At 44.4% G+C, this 25,796-nt stretch overlaps 1 protein-coding gene across 1 annotated transcript in view; it reads right to left on the bottom strand.

Moving 5' to 3' along the window:
- Nucleotides 1-25,796, bottom strand: part of OBSCN (obscurin, cytoskeletal calmodulin and titin-interacting RhoGEF) — a 330,114-nt gene that overhangs the window by 19,449 nt on the left and 284,869 nt on the right. The window contains exons 103-114 of the mRNA XM_036739619.1: nt 24,959-25,083; nt 21,987-22,099; nt 18,224-18,392; nt 17,155-17,236; nt 14,767-14,967; nt 12,867-12,927; nt 9,121-9,198; nt 6,975-7,147; nt 5,397-5,423; nt 3,736-3,888; nt 1,801-1,846; nt 649-729 (exon numbers count right to left, since the gene is read on the bottom strand). Coding sequence (XP_036595514.1) covers nt 649-729; nt 1,801-1,846; nt 3,736-3,888; nt 5,397-5,423; nt 6,975-7,147; nt 9,121-9,198; nt 12,867-12,927; nt 14,767-14,967; nt 17,155-17,236; nt 18,224-18,392; nt 21,987-22,099; nt 24,959-25,083 — 1,309 coding nt within the window. The remainder of the gene's footprint in view (nt 1-648; nt 730-1,800; nt 1,847-3,735; nt 3,889-5,396; nt 5,424-6,974; nt 7,148-9,120; nt 9,199-12,866; nt 12,928-14,766; nt 14,968-17,154; nt 17,237-18,223; nt 18,393-21,986; nt 22,100-24,958; nt 25,084-25,796) is intronic.

Genomic DNA, 25,796 nt, shown 5'->3' with positions numbered 1-25,796 from the left:
GTTCTAGCTCTGATGCTGTATTCTAAAGTACTTTTAGACTCTGACACTCGTTGTTCAAAAGTCCTTTGGTAATACATTCTGTGCTCCAATGAGATAAGAAATGCAAAGCACTTAGTGCACACAGTAGGTGCCATATAAATGTTAGCTATTACAGCGATGATGCTCTGTGCTCTAAGGGCCCTCCCAGCGCTGACAGTCTGTGTTCTTTGGCACGCTGGATGGGAGCACTGAACCTAGAGTAAGGAAGACCTGATTTCAACTCCAGCCTCAGATGCTTACTAGCTGTGTGACCCTGGGCAAGTCACTTAACCTCTGTATGCTCAGTTTTTGCAGGTGTAAAATAGGGATAAGAATAGTACCTACCTTGAAGGGCTGTTGTGAGGCTCAAATGAGATAATATTTGTAATGCACTTAGCATAGAGCCTGGCACACAGTAAGTGCTAAATAAATGCTTATTCCCTTAAGTGATTAGCCCATGAGATCATACGGCAAATTGGATAAGTTTCACCCTACATATGAGAGTGATAATAAATCGAAGTTCCCTTTACCCCATGGCCTATTCCTGGGCACTGGCCAAGCTTGTGAGAGGGACAGAGCCAAAGTCCAGCATGTAATGCCCCAGAGAGGACAGTAAGAGTCACAACTAACCTGCCACCTGCTCCGGGCCACGATGAATTTCAGCTGCTTGGTGTTGATGAAGTGAGCCTCCTCTGGGGGCACCGAGGGCTTCTGGAAAGAAAAAAAGACCCAGTCCAGGAGGGCTGAGAATTAGCTGACTCTGGAGAGGGGAGGCCACAGTGCTGGCTTTGTTTTTTAACTTGAGGGGAATGTGAGTATCTCAGGATACTTGCAGGGACTCAGCCAAGGAGTCATAGTGTCAAGGCTGAGTGCATTTGGAGCCTGAGCTTTCTAGGATCCTCCTACTCTCCTGTTTCTGCCCTGGGACCACAGACCAGTAAGTGCTCACCACTTAGTGAAAATGGTGAAGTGGAAGAGGGTAGTTTTTCCTTCTCTTTCTTCCTTCCTTCCTTTCTTCCTTCCTCTTCCTTCCTTCCTTCCTTCCTTCCTTCCTTCCTTCCTTCCTTCCTTCCTTCCTTCCTTCTTTCTTTTTTTCTTTCTTTCTCTCTTCCTCTCTTTCTTTTTCTCTCTCTCCTTCCCTCCTTCCTTCCTTTCCTCCCTCCCTTCTTCCCTCCTTCCTTCCCTTCCTTCCTTCCCTCCTTCCTTCCCTCCTTCCTTACTTCCCTCCCTCCTTCCCTCCTTCCCTCCGTCCGTCCTTTCTTTCCTTCCTTCCTTTCCTCCCTCCTTCCCTTCCTCCTTCCTTCCCTCCTTCCTTCCCTTCCTTCCTTCCCTCCTTCTTTCGCTCCTTCCTTCTCTCCTTCCTTTCTTCCCCCTTTCCTCCTTTCTTCCCTCCTTCCCTCCCTCCTTCCTTCCCTCCTTCCTTCCTTGCTTCCTTCCCTCCTTTATCCCTTCCTTCCTTCTTCCTCCTCCTTTTTTTCTCTCTCTGTCTCTCTCTGTCTGTCTGTATTTCTTGTGAAACAGCTTACAGCTTTTGTTTTAGTTCTAATGATTCAAAAAGGAACCAACCTAATCTCACCCCATTCTCTGTAGGTGCCTGCTTGAAGGGCAAGGCCCTTGCAGGCCCCAATGGAGAAAGGACCCTCTTGAGACAGGCCTTCTCCCTTCTTGCCCCAAGGCCAGCTCTACTCCCACCAATGCCTCCCACCTTTATTTCTTTCCAGGTATCTGTCATGGGTCTGGTGATTGTAGGAAGGGGGTTAAAGCCAAGCCAAGCCAACTTACCATAAACCATGGGTGGGCGAGACATTTGGAAGCACTAGGTCTGGCCCTAGGAACCAAACAAGAGACATTTAATTGATTCAGTGTGATGGAAAGAGTACAGGGGAGACTTGGGCTTGAATCTTAGCTCTGATGCTCATGTGTGATCCTTGGGGAGTCATTCTCTGAACCTCAATTTCCTTACCTATAAAATGGGAATAAGAATCCTTGTACTATCTACCTCAGAGTATCATTGTGAGGAAATGCTTTGTGAGCCTTAGCTCTACACAAATGCGCATTGTTACTGATTTAGCAAACATTTACTGAGCCTACTTTGCTGAAAGTTCTGTGGGCTCTGCTGGTGGTAGAAACGGGCAGTGGAAGGAACACTAGATTTGGAATCAGAGAACTTAGGTTCAAATCTCAGCTCTACTACTTACTTACTATGTGACCTTGGGCAAACCTCTTCCCTCTCAGCCTCAGTTTCCCTGTCTACAAAAGGGAGGCCATGGGCTAGATGTTCTCTACTGATCCTTCCAGCTCTAAACCAAGTGGTCTGTCTGTCCTTATAGGCTGGCAGGGAGATAAGATGCACATTCTAGGCAGACTTCGATTTAGGGTCATGTCAGTAGACATTGTGGACACAAAAGTGTTGAGACAGGGCAAGGGAGGGCAGAAGGTGAGGGAGCTGAGGACTCTAGTTCTTCTTGGGAAGTTGAATCAGGTGTTTGTCCCTTCCAACCCCAACGTTCTATGTTCTGTGTCCTATGGTGCATCCCAGTGTAGCTAGAGTTTGTTCTAATGCCCTGTTAGGGCTAACCTTCCAGGTTCGTTGTTATTGGGGCCCTTCTAATGGAGTGCTTGCAGGTGCCTGTGCTCGGACCCCAATTCCAAAATCACATTTTTCCCTACCTCCAAAACACTATCTCTGGCAATTTCTCCCCAGCCCAAGGACACTATGCCCAGGAATTACTCATAAGTGGGCCCTAGTGAAACACTTATCTCTCTCCCTGGTACAGCAACAAACTGCACCTGTAAGAATTATTAGTTTGAAATGGCTTTGTATTGGCTCGTAAAGATATTTGGTACCAACCAGACTATCTATACCAACTCCCTACTTCATTATATGTATCCTGGACTCCTCATTATGTGTATCCTAGACTTAAGACATATGTACACTCCTTACATCTATCCTGTTAAACAAGACATTGATTGGTAGCTGACTTGACAATCTTCAGTTGGCCTTGGCTGCTAGTTAACTTAGTGAGGTAGCACACCTAAAAACCACACCTCTCTGTGGCTTCCCCTCCCTTTTCCTGGTGAATTCTGGGTAAAGCACTTGTGCAGTAGACACAAAAAGTGGATGTTCCTTTAAGAACTGACCTCTCCTTAACCACTCCCTAATTCCACCTGGAATCTTCTAATTAGCATAGTTGGTACATGTTTTACTATAGTTTTTACTATATAAACTTTAACTGTACCCCTTTAAGGTCACAAGTTCCTTAAGAACTTTTGCCTGCTGGATAGTGTAACAAATAACCTTTGCCAGCTTGACTTAAAGATTGCTTTAGTCTGTGAATTCTTTCCAGACGACCCTGTCCTCTACTTCAGTCCTTGAAGGGTCCCTGAACCCCTCAAACCATGTCACCTCCATCTCTGACAGTCTATATTCCAAGTGTTCTTTCAGCTTTGACAGTAGTAGTCTGTTCTAACTTCCTTTCACCTTTGTCTCTCATTCTTTTTTAAGGCCCTTCCCATTTCTGACATTCTGTGTTCCAAGGTTCCTCCCATTTCTGACATTCTAAATTCTAAGGCTCTTCCCAGCCTTGACCTTCTAAGTTCTAAGGCTCCTCCCAGCTATAATTCATCCTATGGTTTATGATTGTATGATTCTGAACACGAGCTTGGAGAGAATTTGCAATGTGAAGTCATATGGGATATGAAGAGCAACGTCCTTACTCTGGTGCCGGCTGAAGAATCCCCTTTATAAAGTCCTTTGCTTCCTCGCTCAGGTGGATGGCCTGGGGGGTGGTCCAGGGGATCTTCCCCTCCCGCACATTCAGGAGAGTCGCCCGGTCATTCTCACCAGCAAATGGGGATGTGCAGGTCAAGCTGAAATGGAACATGGGAGGGAAGTCTGGCTATTAGCATTGAGTTAATTCAGAGGTGCAGCTGGCCCCTCTCTGCTCTTAGAGACCCTGCTGGGCTGTCAGTAGAGAGGAGAGCTCTGGTTTCATTCCTCTTTACATCTTCCTGAAACCAGCACAAGGGATGACTGAGACAGGTGACCTGGGCCCTTCACAGTGCCTAAGGAAGGCACGCCTGAGTTTGGTTTCTCTGATGGACAGAGTTCTTGGCTGCCTTAGGTAGGGGATTTACATTAGCTGCCAGGGACCATCTCTTAATTAGTCATAGTGTCACCTTGGTACCTTTCACCATCACAGAATCTCTTTCCTTTTTTCCAACACTCCCACACCCTTAAAAAAACAAACAAAACCCTAAACCCTCCCAGGCTGTTTTCTAGTTCTCAATATTGGTGTTCATTGGATTAATCCTTCCTAAGCTGTAAATTGAGGGAGAAAGTGTTAGCTGATAATAACTTAAGGTGATACCTGTCAAGTTCAAGGCCCTTCTTCCTCCTTTCAACTTTCGCTTTATTTATTCTTCTCCTGGAAGCCCCAGATTGTTCCTGCCCCTTACTGGATCCCTCTATTATTTTCCAGGGATAGTAATACTATAGGGCTCCCCTGTACATACATAGGTTGATTCTCCTACCCCTTTTTTTGGCAGAGGGAAGGGGGCACCATTAGATCTGCCTTGTATCCTGAAAAGTGGGGACTCTGTGCTATCTACACCTTCAGCTGGTTCTTCTTATATTCTACCAAGGCCAGGGCTCAGCCTGTGACCAAGGTCAGGCTTCAGTCTGTGGCCTGAGTCAGGGCTCACTCTTTGGTTGGGGAACAAAGCAGTACCATGCAAAGCTAACTGGTAGAGGTGGAGATTGAATTCCTTCTAACACCATGCCCTAACCACTGAGCTTACTGATTCAGATATCCACCATGACGGTGTAGGCTGAAGGCACATGCCTTCCTAACTTCTCCAGTTTAATGATCGTTAAAATGTGGTCTTTCAAATATAGGCTTCCAAATTCCATAGGACCTCCTAAATGTTGTTTTCAGATTTTAAAGTTCTAGTTGATTTGGGGGCTGGTAAGAGAAATAAATATTCTCCAGTTTTCCCAACAGTTTTTGTCAAATAGTGAGTTCTTGCCCCACTAGCTGGGATTTTGGGGTTTATAAAATAGTAGACTACTATGCTTATTTTGAAGAAGCAAACACTCAAAGCGGGTACAGGTCAGTCTGGAATTCACTGCCTCTGTAGATTTCTTAATCTGGACATCCATGGGCATCCTACCTCAGGCTTATTCTTTCTGGAGAGATATGGATCCTGGGGAGATAGAATTGGCTACCTCAATGGAAAAGGTACTGATTGCCTTGAGAGACGAGGAATTGGGCACTTAAGAGATGAGTGAGAGAGGGGACTGGTTACTTGGGGAGAGAAGGGATTAGTAACTTTGGGAGGCAGGGGACTGACAGTTTAGGAGGCAGAGGACTGGTTACCTTAAGTAGGTGATGACACCAACAGCCCTGTAGAAAAACAAAAGTTCAATGTCACATGGTGATTCAGGATTGGCAGAGACGGTAGCCTGATGGCACCAGGGGAGAAGCCAGGACCAGGGAAACACAACACACATGAAACTTGAGAATTAGTGCAGCAATAAGTAAATCAACTGAACCCAATGAATTCATAGACATCAGAAGCAGGTCAGTAAGACAGGCCAGGACTAGCTAGAACCTGTGAATGGGTACTCCTCATTAATGGTTAATATCTTTGTAAAGACTTAAGTGGAATAATATGAGTGCTCCAGGATAAGGTAGCCTCAATCAGGAAGCAAAAACTGGTGCCAATTAATTCTGGAAGATGACCTGGGAGGCTGGGAGAAATGGGGTGGGGTGGTAAGCAGCCAAAGTTGGACGAAAAGTCCTGGTGGCATCCCCTTCCCCTCCTTTTTTTTTTTGAGATGTGAGGAATATGAATAGGGAATGCTGCTTTTACTGAATTCACTGTGTTAGTTGGTTTTGTTTAAATTATTTATTTTTTGTTAAAAGGGAAGGCTTGGGCATAGGGACAGATATATCCAGAAATAACTGGGATAAGAACAAAGGATATAAATAATTTTAAAGGTCTCGGCAGCAGCTCAACTATGCCTACAAACTACTAAATCCTATCCCCATCCCCACCTTGAAAATGAAGCCCAGGAACTTGTTATGGGAGTCAAGGCAATGAGCATTTAGTAGAGTTATCAGAAAGAGGCGGGATGTGATGGGGGATGTGTCATAAACAGGGGCTGGGAGACAGGAGGGAATATCAGGTTTTTTGAGGCTTCCTCAGCTGTGCTGAGCCCAATCATGAATAAACTTGACGGTAGCTAATGTGATTATCTCCCCATCCAGCCAAAGTGATCACGTCATACACTGGGTCTCAGCCTGGAGGATGCTTGGGGTGTAATTGCCTGGCAGGGCTACAAGGTCCACAGGATGGGGTAGAGCGTGATGGTGATGGGTACACTTGTCCTTGGAGTGGAGGCATAGTCTATTTTTGAGGTGATGGGAACACTGTATCTGTATGTTCTGGTCTTTCTCTTGTTGGAGAGGGAGGGGAGACAACAAATAAGTTCTAAATTCTTTCCACTATCCGGTCCAGCCTGTTATCTAACTGCCACCCTCTCATCACTTTTGGGAACATCTAACAAGACAATGGATATAAAGGCATTTTGTGGATCTAAAGCTGCCTCCAGGACCTCCTGTTTTGAGAGGCTGGATGACCTTGCTATTAGGGAGGCCATGCAGGGGATTCATGCTTTGGGTAAAGGTTGTTCCAGATAGTTTCAGGGATCCTATTTAACTCTGTCTATGGTTTTATGAAAGCACTGTGGAAATCCATTCATTTGTGATTGTTAATTAGCAACATGGGGGGCTAGAACATCTTGGTCTTTTCAAAGGGAGCTCTGACATCACAGGGGAATTATATCACATTAAAGATAAACCATTAGCGAAAACACTGGCAAGGGATGCTTTCCCTTCCCCAAATCTCTGCCGTTGGTAGTTCATCAGTGAATACAAAGCATTGATTCTCACCAGATATCTGATGCGGTCGTCACAGGGGTCTGGGTGATAATTTCTGGGGAGACAAACTCCGGCGAACCAAATTTGCTGTATTGGGGCTCCAGGGGGATGATTTTTTGGGCAAAGCCAAAATCGCAGATTTTAATATCTTCCTTAGTGGGGTGAGCCATTAGGATGTTAGGAGGCTGATAATAGAGAAAGAGAAGAGAATGTCAGCAATTTGCTTTACTTCCGAAAGGACAATGCCAGATTGCAGCACATTCAGAGGACAGTGATGGAGTTGGTGAGGAAACCATGCCATTTGAGGACTGAAGGACCTGGAGATGTTTCACCTAGATTAGTGAAGACTCGGGATGATACGGTCATAGTCTTTAAGCATTTGAAGGGCTGTCATGTGGAAATGGGGTTAAATTGTTTCTACTTAGCTCCAGAGAGCAGACCTATAAGCATTGGGTGGAATTTAGAGGGAGAAAAAATTCTGTTTGCTTTAAGAATCTTCCAGCAATAGGATGAGCTTTTTTGTTAAGTAATGAGCCCCAAATGGCTGGAAGTCTTCAGAGTTTGCATGACCTTCTGTTGGGGATACATTAGTGGAGATTTCTGCTCTAGGTGGGAGATTCAGTGAGATGGCCTGTAAGGCCCTTTCCCTCTCTGATTTACTGTGGCTCTATAAGAAGTATAATTACTAGCTAGGGAGTCTTAGCCACCTCACTTAACTCTTCTGGGTCTGTTTCCTTGCATGGCCAATGAAGAGGAGTTGGATTAAATGATCTCTGAAATCCATTGTAACTTTAAATTTGATGATGTACTTGGCAGTCACATAAAGTAATTTTCACAGGTAGATGAACAAGTCTGGTGGTCAGTCTCAATGAGAGACTCTATGCAGTTTTCAAAAAATTTACAAAGCACTTTTCTCATAGTAACTAATGTGGTGAAGTACCCAGTCAAGCATTATTACATACATTCTATAGATGTTGTCATTTATTCTTCCTTCATGCACGAAGACAACCACTGACATCATGAGTATGGTGTCTTGACTTGCTTATGAATAGATTTGAGTGAGGCAAAGCTGTGCAAAGTCATCAGCCTCTCTCTCCTCCAGAGTCATTGGAGTTCAGTGGCAAGATAAAGGTCAAGACGGCAATGGCCCAAGATGCAGTGGGTGACCCTGGCCTTTCCAAATTTAGGTCTTTCTTAGGACTCAGTTTGTCTGAGGCCATGTCCATTCAATGACTAAGGGCTAGGTAAGAACTGAGACAAAAGATGCCCCAATTTACCATCCCAAAGATATTGAGCTGGGAGGGGAAGACCTTCAGAGGTTCTGATCAGAACAGAAAACAATTGCTGTTTAGACTCATTCTAAGCCCTCAATACCTAAACAGTCAGCCACACAGGCTTGGGCTGGGTCTATTTTTGCCCATTCAATGAAAGCCAGGATGATTTGGGTTTAAAGTAGTTCCACTTAAAACGTGATGGGCTTTTTAAAAGCTTGTTTTTCAGAGCTATAGTTCAAGAAATCAAAATGAAAACTGCACAAGACAAAAATAAATTATCCCAGCCTTTTGAAAAAAAAAGGGGAGAAGAAAAGAAATATTAACATTACCCAATTTCTGTTCTAATTGGCAGGTTGGGTCCCCAGAGGGCAGCTACTACTACTTTCAGATAACATGGTAAAGGTAGTTAATACAAAACCTTCTCCTAAGAACCTGATTCACTCCTTACCACAAATACACACAACACCCATGGATGAAGGAGGCTTAAACTTAGACTATAATAGTAGTGAGGCCCATGTGTAGGCAATAAATGGCTTCCCCAAGGTTCTCTGCTGCTTCTCCATTTTACAGACTGGGGAGGACGTTGGAGGGGAACCACCTAGACAACACAACACACAGCCATTTCACAAGGCCCTGGTCTCCTCTCAGAGACAATCTGACTGAGTGGCGTGGGTCATTCTCCTTCCCTTCTCTGGGCCTCAGTTCCACCCTCTCTACAAGGAAAGGGTTTGAATAAATGATCTCTGGGGTCCCTTCCAGCTCTCATGGTCTATGCGCTTACTACCACCAGAGCTCCATGAGGGCTTTTCGAGATCCTACCAATCTTCATTTCCTCCCTTCCTTCCAAAGGGCTAATGGAAAGAAGTTTTGTGTTGAGGCCATACCTTAATGTCCAAGTGCAGGATGTTGTTGTCATGGAGGTACTTGAGGCCTTCTAAAATCTGCTTTATATATACCTTCACCTAGGAACAAAGGTACGGAGCTCACGTTTATTAAATATTGACCAACCATGTCCAGAGCCCAGTGCTGGACACCAGGGGAGACAGCAGGTTTAGATAATAGGACATACTTATTATGTCTCATTTCCCTAGGACTATTATGAGCCCTAAGATGACATGTTTACTTTCTCCAGGGGTTCCCTTCAATTCTTATTTCACTCATCAGCTATTATTGGCCAGCATCTCCTCATCACTTCCTTTGCTTTCTGGAAGATGAAATTTTTGGCAAGGCAAGGGAAGAATTTTTAGCTACTCTCCTTTTTTTTAATATTTATTTTCAGTTTTCAACATTCATTTCCATAAATTTTAAATTTCTACTCTCCTTTTAGCAGGGGAGAAACCACCAGTGCATGTCTGGGTAGTCAGTAACCCAATGTAACCATCTCTCTCTTGTGGTCCAGTTTTGTGGGCATTGTTCATCATCCATCTTCAACCTCCCCTCCCCCTCCAAACAATCCTCCTTCCAGGACAGCACTTCTGTTTTCCCCTCCTTTTATCTTTACTCTACCATGCTTTCTTCCTCAGGATGGCAGATTTTCACTTGAAAGCATACATCTTCTAAGCGGTGCAGTGGACAGAGTGCTGGGCCTGGAGTCAGGAAGATCTGAGCTCAAATCCAGCCTCAGATGCTTATTATCTGTGTGATTCTAGCCAAGCCACTTAACCTCTGTTTCTTCAACTGTAAAGCAGGAATAATGACAGCACCTACCTCCTGGGGTTGTTGAGAGGATCAAATTAGGACAACTGTAAAGTTGTTTTCCAGGCGTGGTGCCCGGCCTAGTAAACACTACATCAATATTAGCTTTATTGTCATCATTATTATCAAATGGTTCTAGTTCACTAGAAATTAGATGATAGTAATAGCTAGCATTTGTGAAACACTTTAAAATTTGCAAAGAGCTTTACTTATGCTATCTTATTTGATCTTCACACCAACCCTGGAGGGTAGGTGCTATTATTATCATCATTCCCCATTTTACAGATAAGGAAACTGAGGCTGAGAGAAGTTAAGTGATTTGCCCAGGGTCACACAGTTTTTCTGACCCTTCCTGCATCTGTTCTTCCTCATAGTTTCTTATTCTGCAGTTAATACCTGATCACCTTTCTTCCTCTCTCTCTACAAGTCCTCTTGATACCATCAGTCAATTTCTCCAGTGAAAGAAATGATTATTTCTCTCTCATATTAATAACCATTTACTGTTAGGGAGATCCAGGACTTTTTCCCTTCCTATTTCTTCATTCTATAATAGGTTAAATCAGCATCTGAACAATAAGGCTGATAAAGAGACTGGATTAGCCTATTGTCTTCTACTCAGGCTTGGGTGGGGGGCCAGGGGTCTTCTGGGAGTAAGAGTGACATAACCAAAGTCACATCCCCCAATACCTCATTGGAATAGGTTCACTTCATTATAATATTCATTCTTCTCATTATTTATTTAACCAATCAGAGTTGATTGCTGTCTGTCAGGAATACTCTTCCAAGGGCATATAAGCATCAATAGGCTGCCATCTTTGCTTCATAACACAAGGCCAAATGACCAATTCTTTTATTAATCATTTGCTAGCCATAATAAATAAAATAATTCATTACATCTTTTGAACTTTTCATTCATTATACCAGGAAACTCTTTTCTTCCTATCCCATGCACTCATCCAATGCACTCTCTCCCTGGCCAAAAGTCCACCATTGCTCTGCCTTCACCCATGATTCACATCCATAAATCCTTATTTAGTCCTCTGCTATGATAGTTTTAGCCAAATGTGTCCTTCCCATGTCATCCTTTCCTTTCTAAGGTCCCAACCCTTAATTAGAAGTAGTGACAGAAACGTGTCCTATGTCTTGAAATCCTTTCGTTTTCTACCCTAGCCCAGATAATCATTTTTAGATTTCTTCTGATAAATATGATTAATTCCCATAGGAATCATTTTAAACGAACAGTAGCCATCAAGACTGACAAATTTTGGTCAAGTCGTCAGTTATTCCCAAATACACATGTCCCAGGAAGACATTAAGACTCATAATTAGCCATAGTATGTGGACATAAGAATTGCCTCTGTACCCCTCAGCAAGATACTGCTAACCACCATGATGTATTTCTTCTTTCCTCACACCTCTTGGCACTTGGGAATTCTCTTTACTTTATGCAGTATGGGAGGTCATTACTTTTTCAAGAGATTCAAATCTACCCTTTGTAAGAAAACAAAATCTTATAGCTATTATAAAGATCCAGTGGTTCTGAGTATCTCGTTCTTCCCTTTCCTCTTTTATGCTATTTTCTCCTGCCCTTTAACCTCCAAACACTTATTTATATTTTCATCTTTGGACCCTTCATCCTGATTTAGTTGTATTCAGAAGAAACACAATTTATGAATCAACTAGAGCAGTTTTCTCTCCAGAATTTGGACTTGGGGTAAGCAGCCCACATACAGAAAAGTGCAATGAGGGACATTTTGAAATACTGCTTTGGAGTATTCCACATCCTCCCCTTATGTCCTGTTCTAGCTTCTAAAAGCACAGACTCAGAGTGCAAGCTTTCACAGGTTCTATCCAGCTAGAAAGGCCCCGAGTATGGTTCCAGGAGTTGCACTATGGGTCTGTCATCTGAAGACTAGCCACGTACCAAGTGCCCACTGGCTCATTGCCAGAAAGCAGTCCCCCAGGTGACAAATTTGTTGGGCCAAAACAGGTCACGAAGACCATTTACTGTGGTGTGTAGGGACTGCAATCTTCATTAGCAAAAGTGAAGAGATCATAAGTCTTATGACACACATGGATTGTTTTTAAAGACACAAAGTGATCTCTCCATGCCCCATAATTATTTATTTCATGGTAAATCAAGTTACATGTCCTAAAGAGCTGCCTGAAAGTTAAATGAGCTGCCTTGGGAAGGAGCTAGCTCCCTTTTGCTGGAAGTCTTGAACCTAATGGTTAGTTAATCCCTTGTGGGGGATTTGTAAAAATGATACTTGTCCAGGTAAGAATTGTTACCTGAGCATATATAGCATAGTATAGTGGCTACGTCAGGCTTCTAGTATTAGGTAGTTCTATATTTAATGGCAATTTAATATTAGGTAATTCTATGGTGATATAACTTTTTCGAGATAGCCTCAGGGCAGCTGAACGTTTAAAAGCACACACAAATCTATGATTCTGCTCCATCCATCTCAGAGAGTGGGGGCAGGGTTTGAGATTCCCAGACATGACATTCTGGCTGCTTTGTCCCTCAGTATAGACCTCTACTTCTTTCCATGGATTTGGCCTCCTAGCTTCTGGCCCTGCCTCACCCCAGACCTCTGTGAGTATCTTAAAACCATCACTAGCCAAAGAGGATATGACCCCACTGAGCCAGGGCAGAGGTGTCATATTAGAGAACATAGAAGCACTCCATGAGCCATGGGAATTCTCTTCATGTGCTGGTCCTCGGAACCAGGGCTGCAAAAGAACCCAAGGTGGACCAGCTCACTATAGGCCCCACAAGATGGCAGTTCCCTGATGAGTCATCCTGCCCACTCCTTCCTTCTCCATGTCCTCAGCCCAGGCTTTTAGTAGACCAGTGTGGGCTAGGAGGGCATGAGCTAGTGAGAGAGTTAAATGATTTCACAGGGCCATCGGACCAAGAGAATTTTATCACCTCGGTTTCAGTCACCACATTCTTCTTGTATAAGCGGTCCAGGAGCTCTTCAGAGGAACACCTAAGGTTGCAGTCAAGGACAATTAGGATGTCATAATAATGTCATGTGAGGTAGCAAGGTGGTGCCATCATGCACGGGGCACTGGGGCTGGAGTCAGGAAGATCTGAGTTCAGATGTGACCTCAGACACTTAGTAGCTATGGGACCCTGGGCAAGCCACTTAACCTCTATTTGTCTTAGTTCCTCATCTGTGAAACGGGGCCACAGGAGAGAAGGAAATGGCAAACCACTCTAGAATCTTTGCCAAGAAAACCCCATGGACTCACACAGAGTCAGGCATGATTAAACAACAAAAATAGTGTGATGCGGTTCATTCAAAAGTGATGCAGTAATAATAATAAAAATAGCTGATATTTCTATAGCGCTTTATGATTTACAAAGAGCTCCAGACCCATAATCTCATTTTATCCTCACAAACAACTCTGCCGGGGAGTCAGGGTTAAGCCTTATCATCCTTCTTTTATAAGTGAGAAAACTGAGGCGCCGCAGAGGGGAAGTAACTTATGGGATGGTGTTATTTAGGATTTTATAAGATTGTATTATTTAGAGCTGGAAGGGACCTTGGAGATCATGGAATCCGGCCGTCTCATTTTAGTAAAGCTAGTACCCAGCATATGTCGAACTGTGCTTTGAGGTCTGCAAAGTGCTTCATTGATATCAATACCAAACATTTACACACATTATGTCGCTTTACAGATGAGGAAACTAAGGCAGAGGTTAAAAGACTTGCCCAGGGTCACATAACTGAATGAGTATCTGAGGCTAGATTTGAACTCAAGTCTTCCTGACTCCAGGTCCAGTACTCTGTCCACTGTGTTACTTAGTTGTCTCCATATAAGACCCAGAGAGGAGAAGTGACTTTGCCCGAGGTCACATAGCTCAGAGGTGGCCAAGTCAGAATTTGAGTCTAGTTCTGACTCCAAGCCCAGGGTTCTTTCTACTAGACCACAGCTGACCCTCCAAGAACAGGTACTGGAAGAAACCAGAAGAACTTTCTGACAAAGCCTAGCAATATTTGTCCAAATTTCCAATCGTATAAAGAGGATTTCAATTTAGGGCAGCATTAGGAAGTTAACAATTTAATAGAGCTTTGATTTTTAGGAATACAAAAAACCCCACCAAAAACATGTTTTATTTTCATATCCATGGACACAAATCAGAAACACAGAGAGATGATTTGCCTCAAATAGCCCCATGAACTTGGGGAGACACGTGATCCCCCTGCCCCATTTAGAGAAACAGAAAACAGCACAATAGAAGGGCAGCGCTAGAAGGGACTGCTGATTGTTCCTCATGCACAGCATTCCGTCTCCCCTTTCCCTGCCTTTGTTCCCAAGTCTGCAGTCCCTCTCTCCTCCCCTCTGACTCTGGAATCCCTAACTTCCTTCAAGACTCACCTGGCTCAGGTGCGCCTCCCACGGGAGGCCTTTTCTAACCTAAAACCCCGGATTTACTTATCTCTGTTCATGAATCTTGCCAGTAGGGTGTGAACTTCTTGAGGGCATGAACTGCTTCCTTTCTGTCTTTATATCCGCAGTACCTCGTTCAATGCCTTGTACAGTACTTCAATGTATATTTATTGAATTGTTGAACTGAACCAAATTGACCTTTGGACTTTCGAACTGAATTAGATTGTCCTTAGGACATAAAAGAAAGTCAGAGAGACCTCAAAGATCATTTAGTCAGAGGACTGAAGTGACTTACCTACCCATAGTCACATTATGAATAAATGGCAGGACTTGAACCTGCGCCCTCTGGTTGCAAATCCAGTGCTTGCACTATAACACAAGACAGAACCCACTATGGAGGGGAGCCTCCAGCATCAGTGGAAAAAGGATACAGCTCCAGGATCAAGATGAGTGTTTTCCTGGTCTCAAACTCATCGAGGAGCTGAGTGACCAGCTTATGATTCAAGGTGGCCAGGATGTCCCGCTCCCGATACGCCTGGGCCCGTGTCTTGGTCCGAAGGGGGATGAACTTTGCGGCACAGGACACCTTGTTGCCTTTGTGCTCAACCCTCTTCACAAAGCCAAAAGCACCCCTGGGTGAAAGGAGATACCGGGTTATGTCTGTTGCAGCTCTTTGGACTAGAAAGGGAGATAAGAGGCTCTCCTCTAGCTGGAGAAATGGCCTGAAACATCCCTGACAGGACAGTATCACTCCCTGAAGAAATTTCCAGCCTCCCTTAGTCACCTGTCCTCATGTGCCGCACCCCTTATGCCTCATCTTCTTACAATCACTATTTTACCCCCACCTCTAGTGGGTTGCAATAGCCTGCAGAATAAAATGTAAACTACTGACCTTGACCTCCAAAGCGTGGTCTCTGACCCAGTCTGGCTCCAACCTACCTGTTTAGCCTTATCTCCTCCTATTCCCCTTCATGTGCTGTATACTACTAATCAAAGCAGGCTGCTTTCCATCCCCCTTCTTATCCTATCTTCTCTCGCCTCCGTATTTTGGCTCACTCTGTTCCCCAAGCTTGGAACAGTCTCCCCTCTGACTCCTTCTCCTTCTCTGCCTTTTGAAGTCTCTCTCATTTTCTTCAGGGTGAAGGCCAGGTGCCACCTCTTCCATGAAGACTTCCTTGGCCACCCCCCCCCCCCCCCGACTCCCTTTAGGTGAAAGTGATCCCTCCCTCCTTAAATTTCTCATGTACGTTCGCCTGGACCTTTCCCTTGCATTTAGTTCATTCTCCCCTTTATCAGCTATTTGTGTTTATATCTTTTCCAAGTAGATGAGTGGTGCAGTGGATGAGTGCTAGACCAGAAGTCAGGAAGACTCATCTTCATGAATTTAAATTTGGCCTCAGATACTTAGTAGCTGTGTGACCCTGGACAAGTCACTTCACCCTGTTTGCCTCAGTTTCCTCATCTGTAAAATGAGCTGGAGAAGGAAATGGCAAACCCCTCCAGTATCTTCGCCAAGAAAACCCCAAGTGGGGTCACAGAGAGTTGGACGTGACTGAACAACAATGTCCTTTCCTGGCTAGACTGTAGGCTCCTTGGGGGCAGGACTGAGGTTATACCTATCTTTGTATTTCTAGCACCAAGCACAGGGCATTGTACATAACAGATATTTAATAAATGTTTGTTGAAAAAAAGTTTGTTGAGTGCATGAATGATTTAAAAAAGAACAAAGAGATGTGTTCTTGTATGTCTAATTAAAATCTGCCTGGCTGCAGCCCAAACTCTTCTTTTGGTAATAACAGCTGGCCTTTATATAGCATTTTAAAGCTTGCGAATCAATTTATATAATCTTGTTTGTACCTCATAACACCCCATAAGATTGCTGGGGTTTTTTGTCTATGATTTCATTTGGCACAGGAAGCTCCTTGGCAATCTTAGAGAGTTGGTTGGAGCACTAAGAAGTTAGGTGACGTAGGTACAACAGGCATTATTATCCCTGTTTTACAGATAAAGAAACTGAGGCTCTGAGGGCTTGGTCATGGAGGATTTGAACCCAGGTCTTCCTGACCCCAAATCCAGCATTATATTGACTCTGTCGTGCTCTCAGCAGAGACTGAGAATAGTAAGCCATCCTTTATTATATCACAGATTTGGGGATCTGCATACACACGATTTTCTCTTCCAAGCTGAGCAATCCCACTATAGCATTTTATATTTTTAAAGCATTTTTAGATCCATCATAGCACTTCTATTAAGCACACCAGGAGACTTTATCATTCACATTTTACAGATAAGGAAACCCAGTCCTAGGGAGCTTAATTGACTTAGAAGGCTGGTGCTAGACAAGACCTTTGAGTCTGACTCCATTCTACAGAAGAGGAAACTGAGTGCTTGAGCAGTAAAGTGCTTGACCAAGGTCAAGTGAATGTTGGAGCCAGAACTTGAACTCGGCTCTCCTGACTCTAACATTCAGGGTTCTTTCATGACACCAGTTAATGTCAGAGATGGGCTAAAGCCAAGGTCTCCTGGCTTCCCATCCAGGCCCTTTCCATGACTGCTAGTGTGGTAATTTATCCTGAAGCTAAGCTACTCAACACACTTTGAGTATGTAAGAATTTAACTTCTCTGACTGTAATACCACTCTCTACCCTCCTTGGCCCCCCACCCTGTGTCCTTGTCAGGAGGGAAGTCCTCAGGAAGCCCCTCTGTCTTTCCTGGTGATGAAGCCCTCATTGGAGTGATATGTTCTTTGCTAATGGAGGCAGCTCCTGTAACCATCTCAGGAACCCAATGAAACCCATAGGCCTGGGAGCCTTTGTTACCTTCCTATTTCTTCCTTGACTTCATAAAAGGAGTGGAGTTTCCTTCGGTAACTCTGCTTTTCGGCTCCCGGCTCAGTCTCACCTTGGTCAAATGAAACAGAAGAAATTCAGTTAGACAGGGAAGCTGGGGCTCCAGTGTTTGCATTCCTTCTGTTCTCCCCATCTAACTTCTAGATAACAATCATTGCACCACACGGGTCTGGGCTGTGAAAGGAAGGACCTCATTCTATTCCCAGCCTTGCTGAGAAGTGGTCCAGTTCCCAAACCCCAGATCAGCCCTGTCTCATTCGTGAGTCTTCACTATCCCATGGCCAGGGTTCTGTCAAGTCTGTGCCCTCTTTGGGCTTTCTGGAGCATTTGGCACTGCCAGTCACCATGTGGAATCATAGCAGCCACAGAATGTCAGAACTGAAAGGGACCTTAGGAGAGACAGCATAGATGTTAAAGCTGGAAGGACCTTAGAAAGCAGATCATCAAATGTTAAAGCCAGAAAAACCTTTGAAAATCTCTTGTTAAAATCTCAGATTTTATAGATGAAAAAATTGAAGCTTGGGTGGGGTGGTAGTGGTGTGTTTCACTTGCTCAGGGCCACATAATGGGTTAGCAGGGGTGGGAAACCAGTGGCCTTCAGGCCACATGTGGCCTTCTAAATCCTTCAATGTGACCTTTTGACTGAATCCAAATTTCACAGAACAAAGTATTTGTTTTCTGTTCTGTAAAATTTGGATTCAGTCAGAAGGCCACATTGAAGGATTTAAAAGGCCATACATGGCCATGAGGCTGCAGGTTCCCCAACCTGGGTTAGTGGCACAAGGAGGATCAGAACTCAGGTCCCTTGACTCTTAACATAGAACTCTCTCCTTTGCAATTTCTCTTCCTTCCACCAAAATGAGCCATCTTGTTTCCCTCTTAACTCCTCCCTGGAGTTTCTCTTGATTCCCTTTCATTCCTCACCCTTGCTCCTCCTGCTTTAACTCAGTTGACTTCCTTGGGAAGGACTGAGGGAGGGCTCCCACCTCTCCTGAGACTTACCCCACTTTTACCCCTGCCTGTACATTTGCCAACTCACCACCTTGGACCAGCAATTCTGCTTTGCACAGGACCTCGCCACTGGTATTCCTGGCCAGGCAGGTGTAGATACCAGCATCCTGCTGGGTTATGTCCTTCAAGACCAGGGAGTAGTTAGTGCCTTCTTGTTCCTGGGAGACTCGGGGGCTGTTGGTCAGCAAGGTGCTGCCCTGAGGGTGTGAAGTCAGATGTCAGTCTTGCCATTCTTTCTCTATCCCCATCAGCAAAAGCTCCACGGTTATTGCCTATTTATACAAGCCAAGAGCTCACCAAGCATTTGGGAGCTAGAGTTTGTGCTCCTTAAAGGATTCTCTAAGACCTAGGACTGATACCAGCATTCAAAGTCCTCCACAACCTAGCTCCAACCTACCTGGCCAGTTGCATCTTATCCCTCCATGCAGTGAATCGAATAGTCTAGCCAAACTGAACTACTTACTGTCCCATGTTTTTATCCTGGGATCTTCTTTTTTCTGGCCTTTTTCATGCTGTCCCCACGCCAGAAATAGGTTCCCTCTCCTACCTACCCCAACCTCTACTAGTTGGAATCCTTCTAGTTCTTCAAGGCCCTACTCAGGTACCACCTCCTCCAAGAAGCCTTCCCAATCCCCCTTACCCACCGCCTTGTCAAATTTCACCTGGCACTTTTCCTTTTCACTTATCTCCCTCTCCCTAATATTTTGGTACCTTTTCCCTGGCTGGACTGTAAGTTCCTGCAGGGCAGGCTCTGTGTTGTATCTATCTTTGTATCTCCTCAAGCACCTAACCTAGGACCTTGAACATAGCACAAGTTTAATAAATGATTGTCAAATTGAACTGAACAAGTCAGGCAAACATGTGTTTAGTGGATGGCGTATGCAGAGCTCTTGGAGAGTGTATGGTTTAGATAAGATCTGGTCCCTGTTCTCACAGAATTTGAAGTCTAGTAGGGTAATAAGACAGAAGCACAGAAAACTACAATCAACAATATTACATAAGAAATGCATTAGGGAGGTGCTAACCGTGCTGAGCATGATCTAGGGGGCAGAGGTTATTATCAAAAAAGGAGCTCAAGGAAGGCTTCCTGGAAGAGGTGACACTAGCTGAGCTTTCAAGGATGGTAGGATGTCAGCAGAAAGGAGAGAGGATATTCTAGACAGGGAACTGTATGAGCAAAGGCCCATAGGTAGGAAACCCAGTTTGGAGATTTATATATATATATATATATATATATACAATCGATGAGGCAAAAGTCTCAACTTCACTCAGTAGGCAATAGAAAGCCAACATAGCGTTCTGAGCTGAGGCGTGACAGTGACTATCTGTTTACATAAAGAAGACTATTCTGGTAGCATGTGAAGGACAGAGTGCAGGGGAAGAGACAGGAGGCATAAAGTTCTTTAAGGACATTATTGCTACGGTTCAGATGGTAATAATGAAGATCTGGACCAGGGTAGGACTTCTACACATCAAGCCTAAACTTCCAGCTTTGGTGTTCAAGGTCCTTTAGGATCTGGTCCCTCCATGGTCCTGACCCATTTCTCATGGCTTCATGGTGTGTCTTTTCTCTTAATTTATAATTTATTTTTTTATAAATTTATTTTATTAATTTATAAGCTTAATAACAGTCAGGCTGGTCTCTTTGCTGTCCTCCAAATAAGCAAGGCTCAGGCCTCCCCTTCACTTACTATGCCCTCTCCCCCTGCTTTCTGTCAGAGCGATGGAATGGAAGGGGGTTTGGACCTACAGTAAAAAAATCTGCCTTTGGCAACTACAAGCTAGCGGGGTGGCCATGGACACAACCAAGTCACCTTCTTTGTAAACTGAGGATGATAATTCTCAGGCTCCCTAACTTATGAGGCTATTGTGAAGAAAGTGCTTTGAAAACCTTTATGAACTACGGAAAGAGGTATGATTTCTATTTCTATCTAAGTCACAGTCATCCCTCAAGGCTCTGTCAAATCTCACCTCCTCCAAGAACACCTCCACCTGTGGGAATCTCTCCTTTGAGCTCTTAAAGCCCTGGCTGGCTACAATAGTTAGTATTTATATGAATGGCACTTTAAGGTTTAGAAAGCATTTTATATTTGCCAAATTATGCAATCCTAGGGGCTGTTACTTTATCCATTTCACAGATGAGAAAACCAAGGCTGAGAGCAGTTATGTAACTCAGGGTCACACACAGCTAGAAAATGTCTTAAAAGGAGGAATCTTTTAAGAACTCAGATATTTCTGACTACAAGTCTAACACAGTATCCATTGTGCCACCTAGTTGCCACGTAGTAATTCTATACTATCTTTATTGTTCAATGTTGTTCAGTCATTTCAGTTGTGTCTGACTCTTCTCTCCGTGCCCCCATTTAGGGGTTTTCCTGGCAAAGATCCTGGAGAGGTTTGCCATTTCCTTCTCTAGCTCATTTTACAGATAAGGAAACTGAGACAAACAGGGTTAAGTGATTTGCCCAGGGCCACAGAGCTAGTAAGTGTCTGAGGCTGCATTTGAACTCAGGTCTTCCTGACTCTAGGCCTGGCACTCACTGTGCCACCTGGCTGCACCTGTTTAATGTTAGCCTTGATCAATGTAGACTGGGATCCCTCAGAACCTGCCTTTTCTTCCTTCTCTCTCTCTCCCAGGATACTCTGGCCCAGGACTGGGCAACCAGTAACGTCGATAGTTTCCATTCTAGACTGATTTAAGGTTTGCAAAACACATCCAGTTTTCTCACAGCAGCTCTCTGAGGTGGTTAGTGCAATGATGATTATCCCCATTTTACAGAGAAGGAAACCAAAGCTCAGAGAAATTTAAAAAAAATTGATTCTGTGTCATATGGCCAGTCAGTGTCAGAGACAGGGTTTGAAATCATGGTTTCTGACTCTGGGTTATAGAATCTCAGAGCTAGAAGTGATAACAAAGGGCAGCTAGTCTGACCTCAGCTAGAATGCCCCTTACTAACTCCTGAAGATCTCTAGTGATGGGGAACTCATTACCTCCCAGTGGGGCACTCAACTTTGGGATGGCCCCAATTGTCAGGAAATTTTCCTTATGTGAAATAAAAATCTGACTTCCGGCAGCTTCTCCCTTTGCCCCTAGTTCAGCCCTCTGGGACCAAGTAAAACAAATGTAATTCTTTTCTGTGTGATGGCCCTTTAAATCTGAGAAAAGGAATCAAGTCCCTCCTCTAAATCTTATCTTCTCCAGGCTGAATGCCCCCAGTCTCTTCAGTTGGTCCCTAAATGGCTCGCTATTCTGTGCCCTTCCTATCCTGTTCACCCTTTGCTGGACACGCTCCCACTCGTCAATGCCTTTGACAGCTTTGAATTGAAGACAGTATTCTTGATAGAATCTGACCAAGGCAGAAGACAGCAGGATGAGCATCAATTCATCCAATCCTCTTCTCGCTCCACCATGGTCCCTCTGCTTGGTGACACATTTGATTGCTTGAGTGCCCTCATTCTTCTTTATCATCACCCCCACTGCCAGCCTCTAAGCCCAGTGCTCTGGGCCATCTACTGGGAGAGCCATTTTTAAAGAATGGACTCTCTTCCCATTATTGGCTCTTTCTTAGGAGCTCCCACTGCATCTGGGGCCATCTCTAGTCATCTTGATCTTTATCTTGCCACTAGGCCCAGATGGCTCCAGAGGAGAGAGTGAGGCTGGTGACTTTGCATAGGCCTTCCTCACTTAAATCCAATCCACTTGCAAGTCATGGCACCACCTTCCTGATGCCATGGTCCTCTTTGAGAAGGAAGGACAAACAATAACATTCTTAGGAAAAAGCCCTTCTTACCTGGTACCAGGTCACTGTGGGCTGGGGATACCCTTCGATGATTGCCTGGAACTTTGCTGTTTCCCCGGTCTGAGCCTGTACATCTTCAATGGTCACCTGCATGGAAGGGGGTTCTGGGGAGAGATCACAAGTTTGGTTAGTCCAGCAGGAGTGGCTGTGGGATGGGAACACGGGGAGAAGGAGTGAGGGTGGACGGAAGTGTCAGTGTAAAAGGCAAACCAAACCATCAGGGTCCTGCAGTTATGTTGGAGGAGGGAGATACAAAATCAGGAGAATCACAGAATCTTCCAACTGGAAGCATCCTTTTGAGGTCACTAGATCCAGCATCCTTACTTTAGGCTGGTGATTATCAAACTCACCCAAAACTAATAGTTGACCATATAGAGGAAAAGAGGAACCACTGTCTTTTCATTATACCTTGATGGACCAACCACCTGATGGCCTCATATTAGAAAGCCCCCAATCCATATGCAAGGAGACAGTAAAGCGGATGGCCTTATCCACTGTTGTAACAATTACTTGCTGTCCTTGGATAAGAGACCCTGCAGTTTTGTCTAAAAGGACTGTTTCTAAAATTGTAAAACTATTTGGCCTTTCCCCCTTATCTCTTACTCTTAAATGGGGAGTATGCTCATATTTTGATGATAACTTCTATCATTTGCATTTGAAATACCCCCTTTTTCTACCTTAACTGATCCCCCTCTTTCTGTGCTCCTCCCTCTTCTATGAATTGCTTTACTTTTTCTATTCTAAGACGTTACAGAATGCTTCTGATTGGCTGTGTACTCTAAGAGGGCCTAAAAAGTTGTAAAAATCAAATCTCTGTTCTAAGAATCTGAATTTGCTATCAGTGAGAGCAGATTTCTTAGCAATAAAAAATAATAATAATAACAAATCTTTTTACTTTCGGTCTGGCCTCCTATCTTTGCCTTATAGTCATTAGACCCTAAATGAAAGATATGCTTCTCTCAAGAGGTCAAGAAAATTCCCCAACAACCATTTTGTTTTTGAAAGTGTCTGTAAATGAAGATGCCATATGCAACCCCAGTCACTCATTCCAGGGTGAGATACATTTGATACTTCTGACTATAGTCTGCTGTTCCACCATGACTTCTACTGTAATTCAAGGTGGGCAGGGGGTAGGTAGATAGCTAGCTAGCTAGCTGGAAGCACAGATAGGCAGAAAGGTCAGTAACCTCAAACTGGAACCTGTAGGGAAAAATATAAGAGTGGATGGTTCTAGTGTTTGGATCCCTTTTCTACAACCACAGAGTACGTCCTTAACTTAAATTCTAATAAATTGTTAGAGCTGAGAGGAACCTCAGAACACAGAATGGCAGAACTGGAAGTGACTTGAGAACATAGAATGGGAGAGCTGGGAAGGGCCTTAGAACATAGAATGTCAGAGCTGGCAGGGGACTTAGAATACAGAACGTCAGAGCTGAGGCGGGTGTTAGAGAGCATCTAATTCCCTAATCTTACAGGTGAAGAAACTCAGGCCTGAAGAAGAAATGTTATTTGCCCAAAGTTAAATTGCAGAACAAACATTTAAGTTTTGCCCTTCTGGTCCTCCGTTGAATGCTCTTTCCATCACACCTGCTGGCAGCCTCTGTCTCTGTACAGAGCCAGTCTCCCCACCCTCATGCCCACCCCCACCAACCCTGAAGCTCCTGGGAGCCCTTAGCCTTGTATGACAGGGCAGAACTAGGGCCCATATAGGAGAAGCAGCTAATGGCGAACAATTAGAGAATACTGGAGTTACAAAGGCTCTTTGTTTCCTGCCTTGGATACTTTCTATGGGCAAGTCACATAATATTTCAGAGCCTCAGTTTTCTCGTCAATAGAGTGGGGGTAATAATAATTATACTGCTTACCTCCCAGGGTTAATGAGAAGAAAATATTTTGTAAGCCTTAAGGGCTGTATAAATGGGAATCACTGTTGTCATTGGTGTGGTGATAATAGGGGGTTACAGTGTAGTAACGTGGAAAGAAACACTGGATTTGGAGGGAGGACTTGGGTTCAGATCCTAGCTCTGTGATTTTCTCATGACTCCTTATCTATAAAATGAAGTACCAGATGCTTTCTAAGGACCCTTCCATATCTCAATTCTATATTGCCTTATGGTTGTTCAGTTGTTTTGGTTGTGTCTGACTCTTCATGATCCCATTTGGGGTTTTCTTGGCAAAGATACAGGAGTGGTTTATCTTTTTCTCCTCCAGCTCATTTTACAGATGAGGAAACTGAGGCAAACAGAAGTTAAGTGACTTGCCCAGGGTCACACAGCTAGTAAGTGTCTAAGGCCGGATTTGAACTCAGGAAGGTGGTTCCTCCTGACTCTAGGCCCAGCACCCTTTACACCACGGCACCACCTAGCTGCCTTATGAAAGTCTATTGAGTTGAATTTGTTGAACAGAAATGGTTCAGCGGACCTGGGAGTAAGGGCTGTGTGATCTCAAGCAAGTTACTTCCCTTCTCTGTGCCTTAATTTCCCCAACTGTAAAATGAGGACCTTGGACTAGATTATCTCTAAGATTCATTCCAGCTCTGACATTCTCTGTTTTTAAGATTACTTCTAGATCTAATATTCTATGTTTTAAGGTCTCTTCCAGCTCTAACATTCTATATTCTATACTCTAAGGTCCTGCCTCCCTCCCTGCTGCATCCTTTCGATCTGACATTTTATGTTCTAAGATCTCTTACGGTTCTGGCATTCTGTATTCTACAGTCCTTTCCAGCTCTAACATTCCATATTCTGTGTTCTAAGGTCCTTCCCAGCTCTGATATTTCATGTTCTAAGGTCCCTATAAATTCTGACATTAAATTTTATTATCATATCATATGGGCTATTCAAGGGGGACGAGGAGGGACAAGGGCCATCTTTGAGTCATCAAAGGTCAATGAAAACAAGTCTGGTTGACAATCAGGGCCTGAGCCAGAGGGACGTTCCACCCCCCTCCCACCCAATCCTTACTTGTGGTGCTCCCATCTCCAGCCTGATAGATGCAGGTCCTCTGTGTGGTCTCGACATAGATGTGCCTCTGGATGTCCCAGGCTCCCTCAGCCCCCTCCTTCCCTGGCCAAGTTGTACCCTCCATCCTGCAGACACAAGTATAGGGATGTAGTGAGCCTCCTGAGACCTAATCAAGCCTGACCTGTCCTCAACTTGCCAGAGAAACAGTCCAGGAGGTGGTGACAAGTGACTGATGGGAGCGAGGGGGAGGCCTGTTGTTGCAGGGGGAAAGCCAAAAAGCCTGCGTGATCACCCTGTCCCAGGACTGAGGCTGACCTTGGGGAACAAGGAAGCAGGTGGGCTGTGGGTACTAAGGGAACAGAGGACCATTTGAGTCTCTTAGATTAACTTTCAGTACAGACCCATTTCTCTATCCCATGGAATCCTACTTTCTATTTCAAGGTTGTTTTGTTTCAAGCAGGCCCCCTATTTAAGTCTCTTCCCTGACCCCTATTGATTGCTAATGAGTCTTCATTTAAGGCCTTCCATTTCCCCATATCCATCCTCATTAGATATGCCTCTCTTTCTCACTGCCCCCCCTCCCCATCTTCAAGGCTGGATTACCCAGCATCCATCACCAGCCTTCTTCCCCTACCCTGCCAAGGGGGATGGCTGAAGAAAAGGGAGAAGGGTTTGGAGATAAGGAAGTCAGAGCCTAAAGCAGCTCCTGAAAAGGGAAGGTGGGCAGAAGGTAATTGAATGAGGATCAGGGGCACCTAAACCAGCCCTCCTCATGTTCTTCCATCCACCCCACTGGCTTGTAAGTAAAAGATGTTTAATATATTTGATAAATTGACAT

This window comes from Trichosurus vulpecula, chromosome 9, assembly GCF_011100635.1.
Source record: "Trichosurus vulpecula isolate mTriVul1 chromosome 9, mTriVul1.pri, whole genome shotgun sequence".
NCBI lineage: Eukaryota > Metazoa > Chordata > Mammalia > Diprotodontia > Phalangeridae > Trichosurus > Trichosurus vulpecula.
Note: the sequence above shows the minus strand (reverse complement) of the source record. Positions and strands in the feature narration are given on the sequence as shown.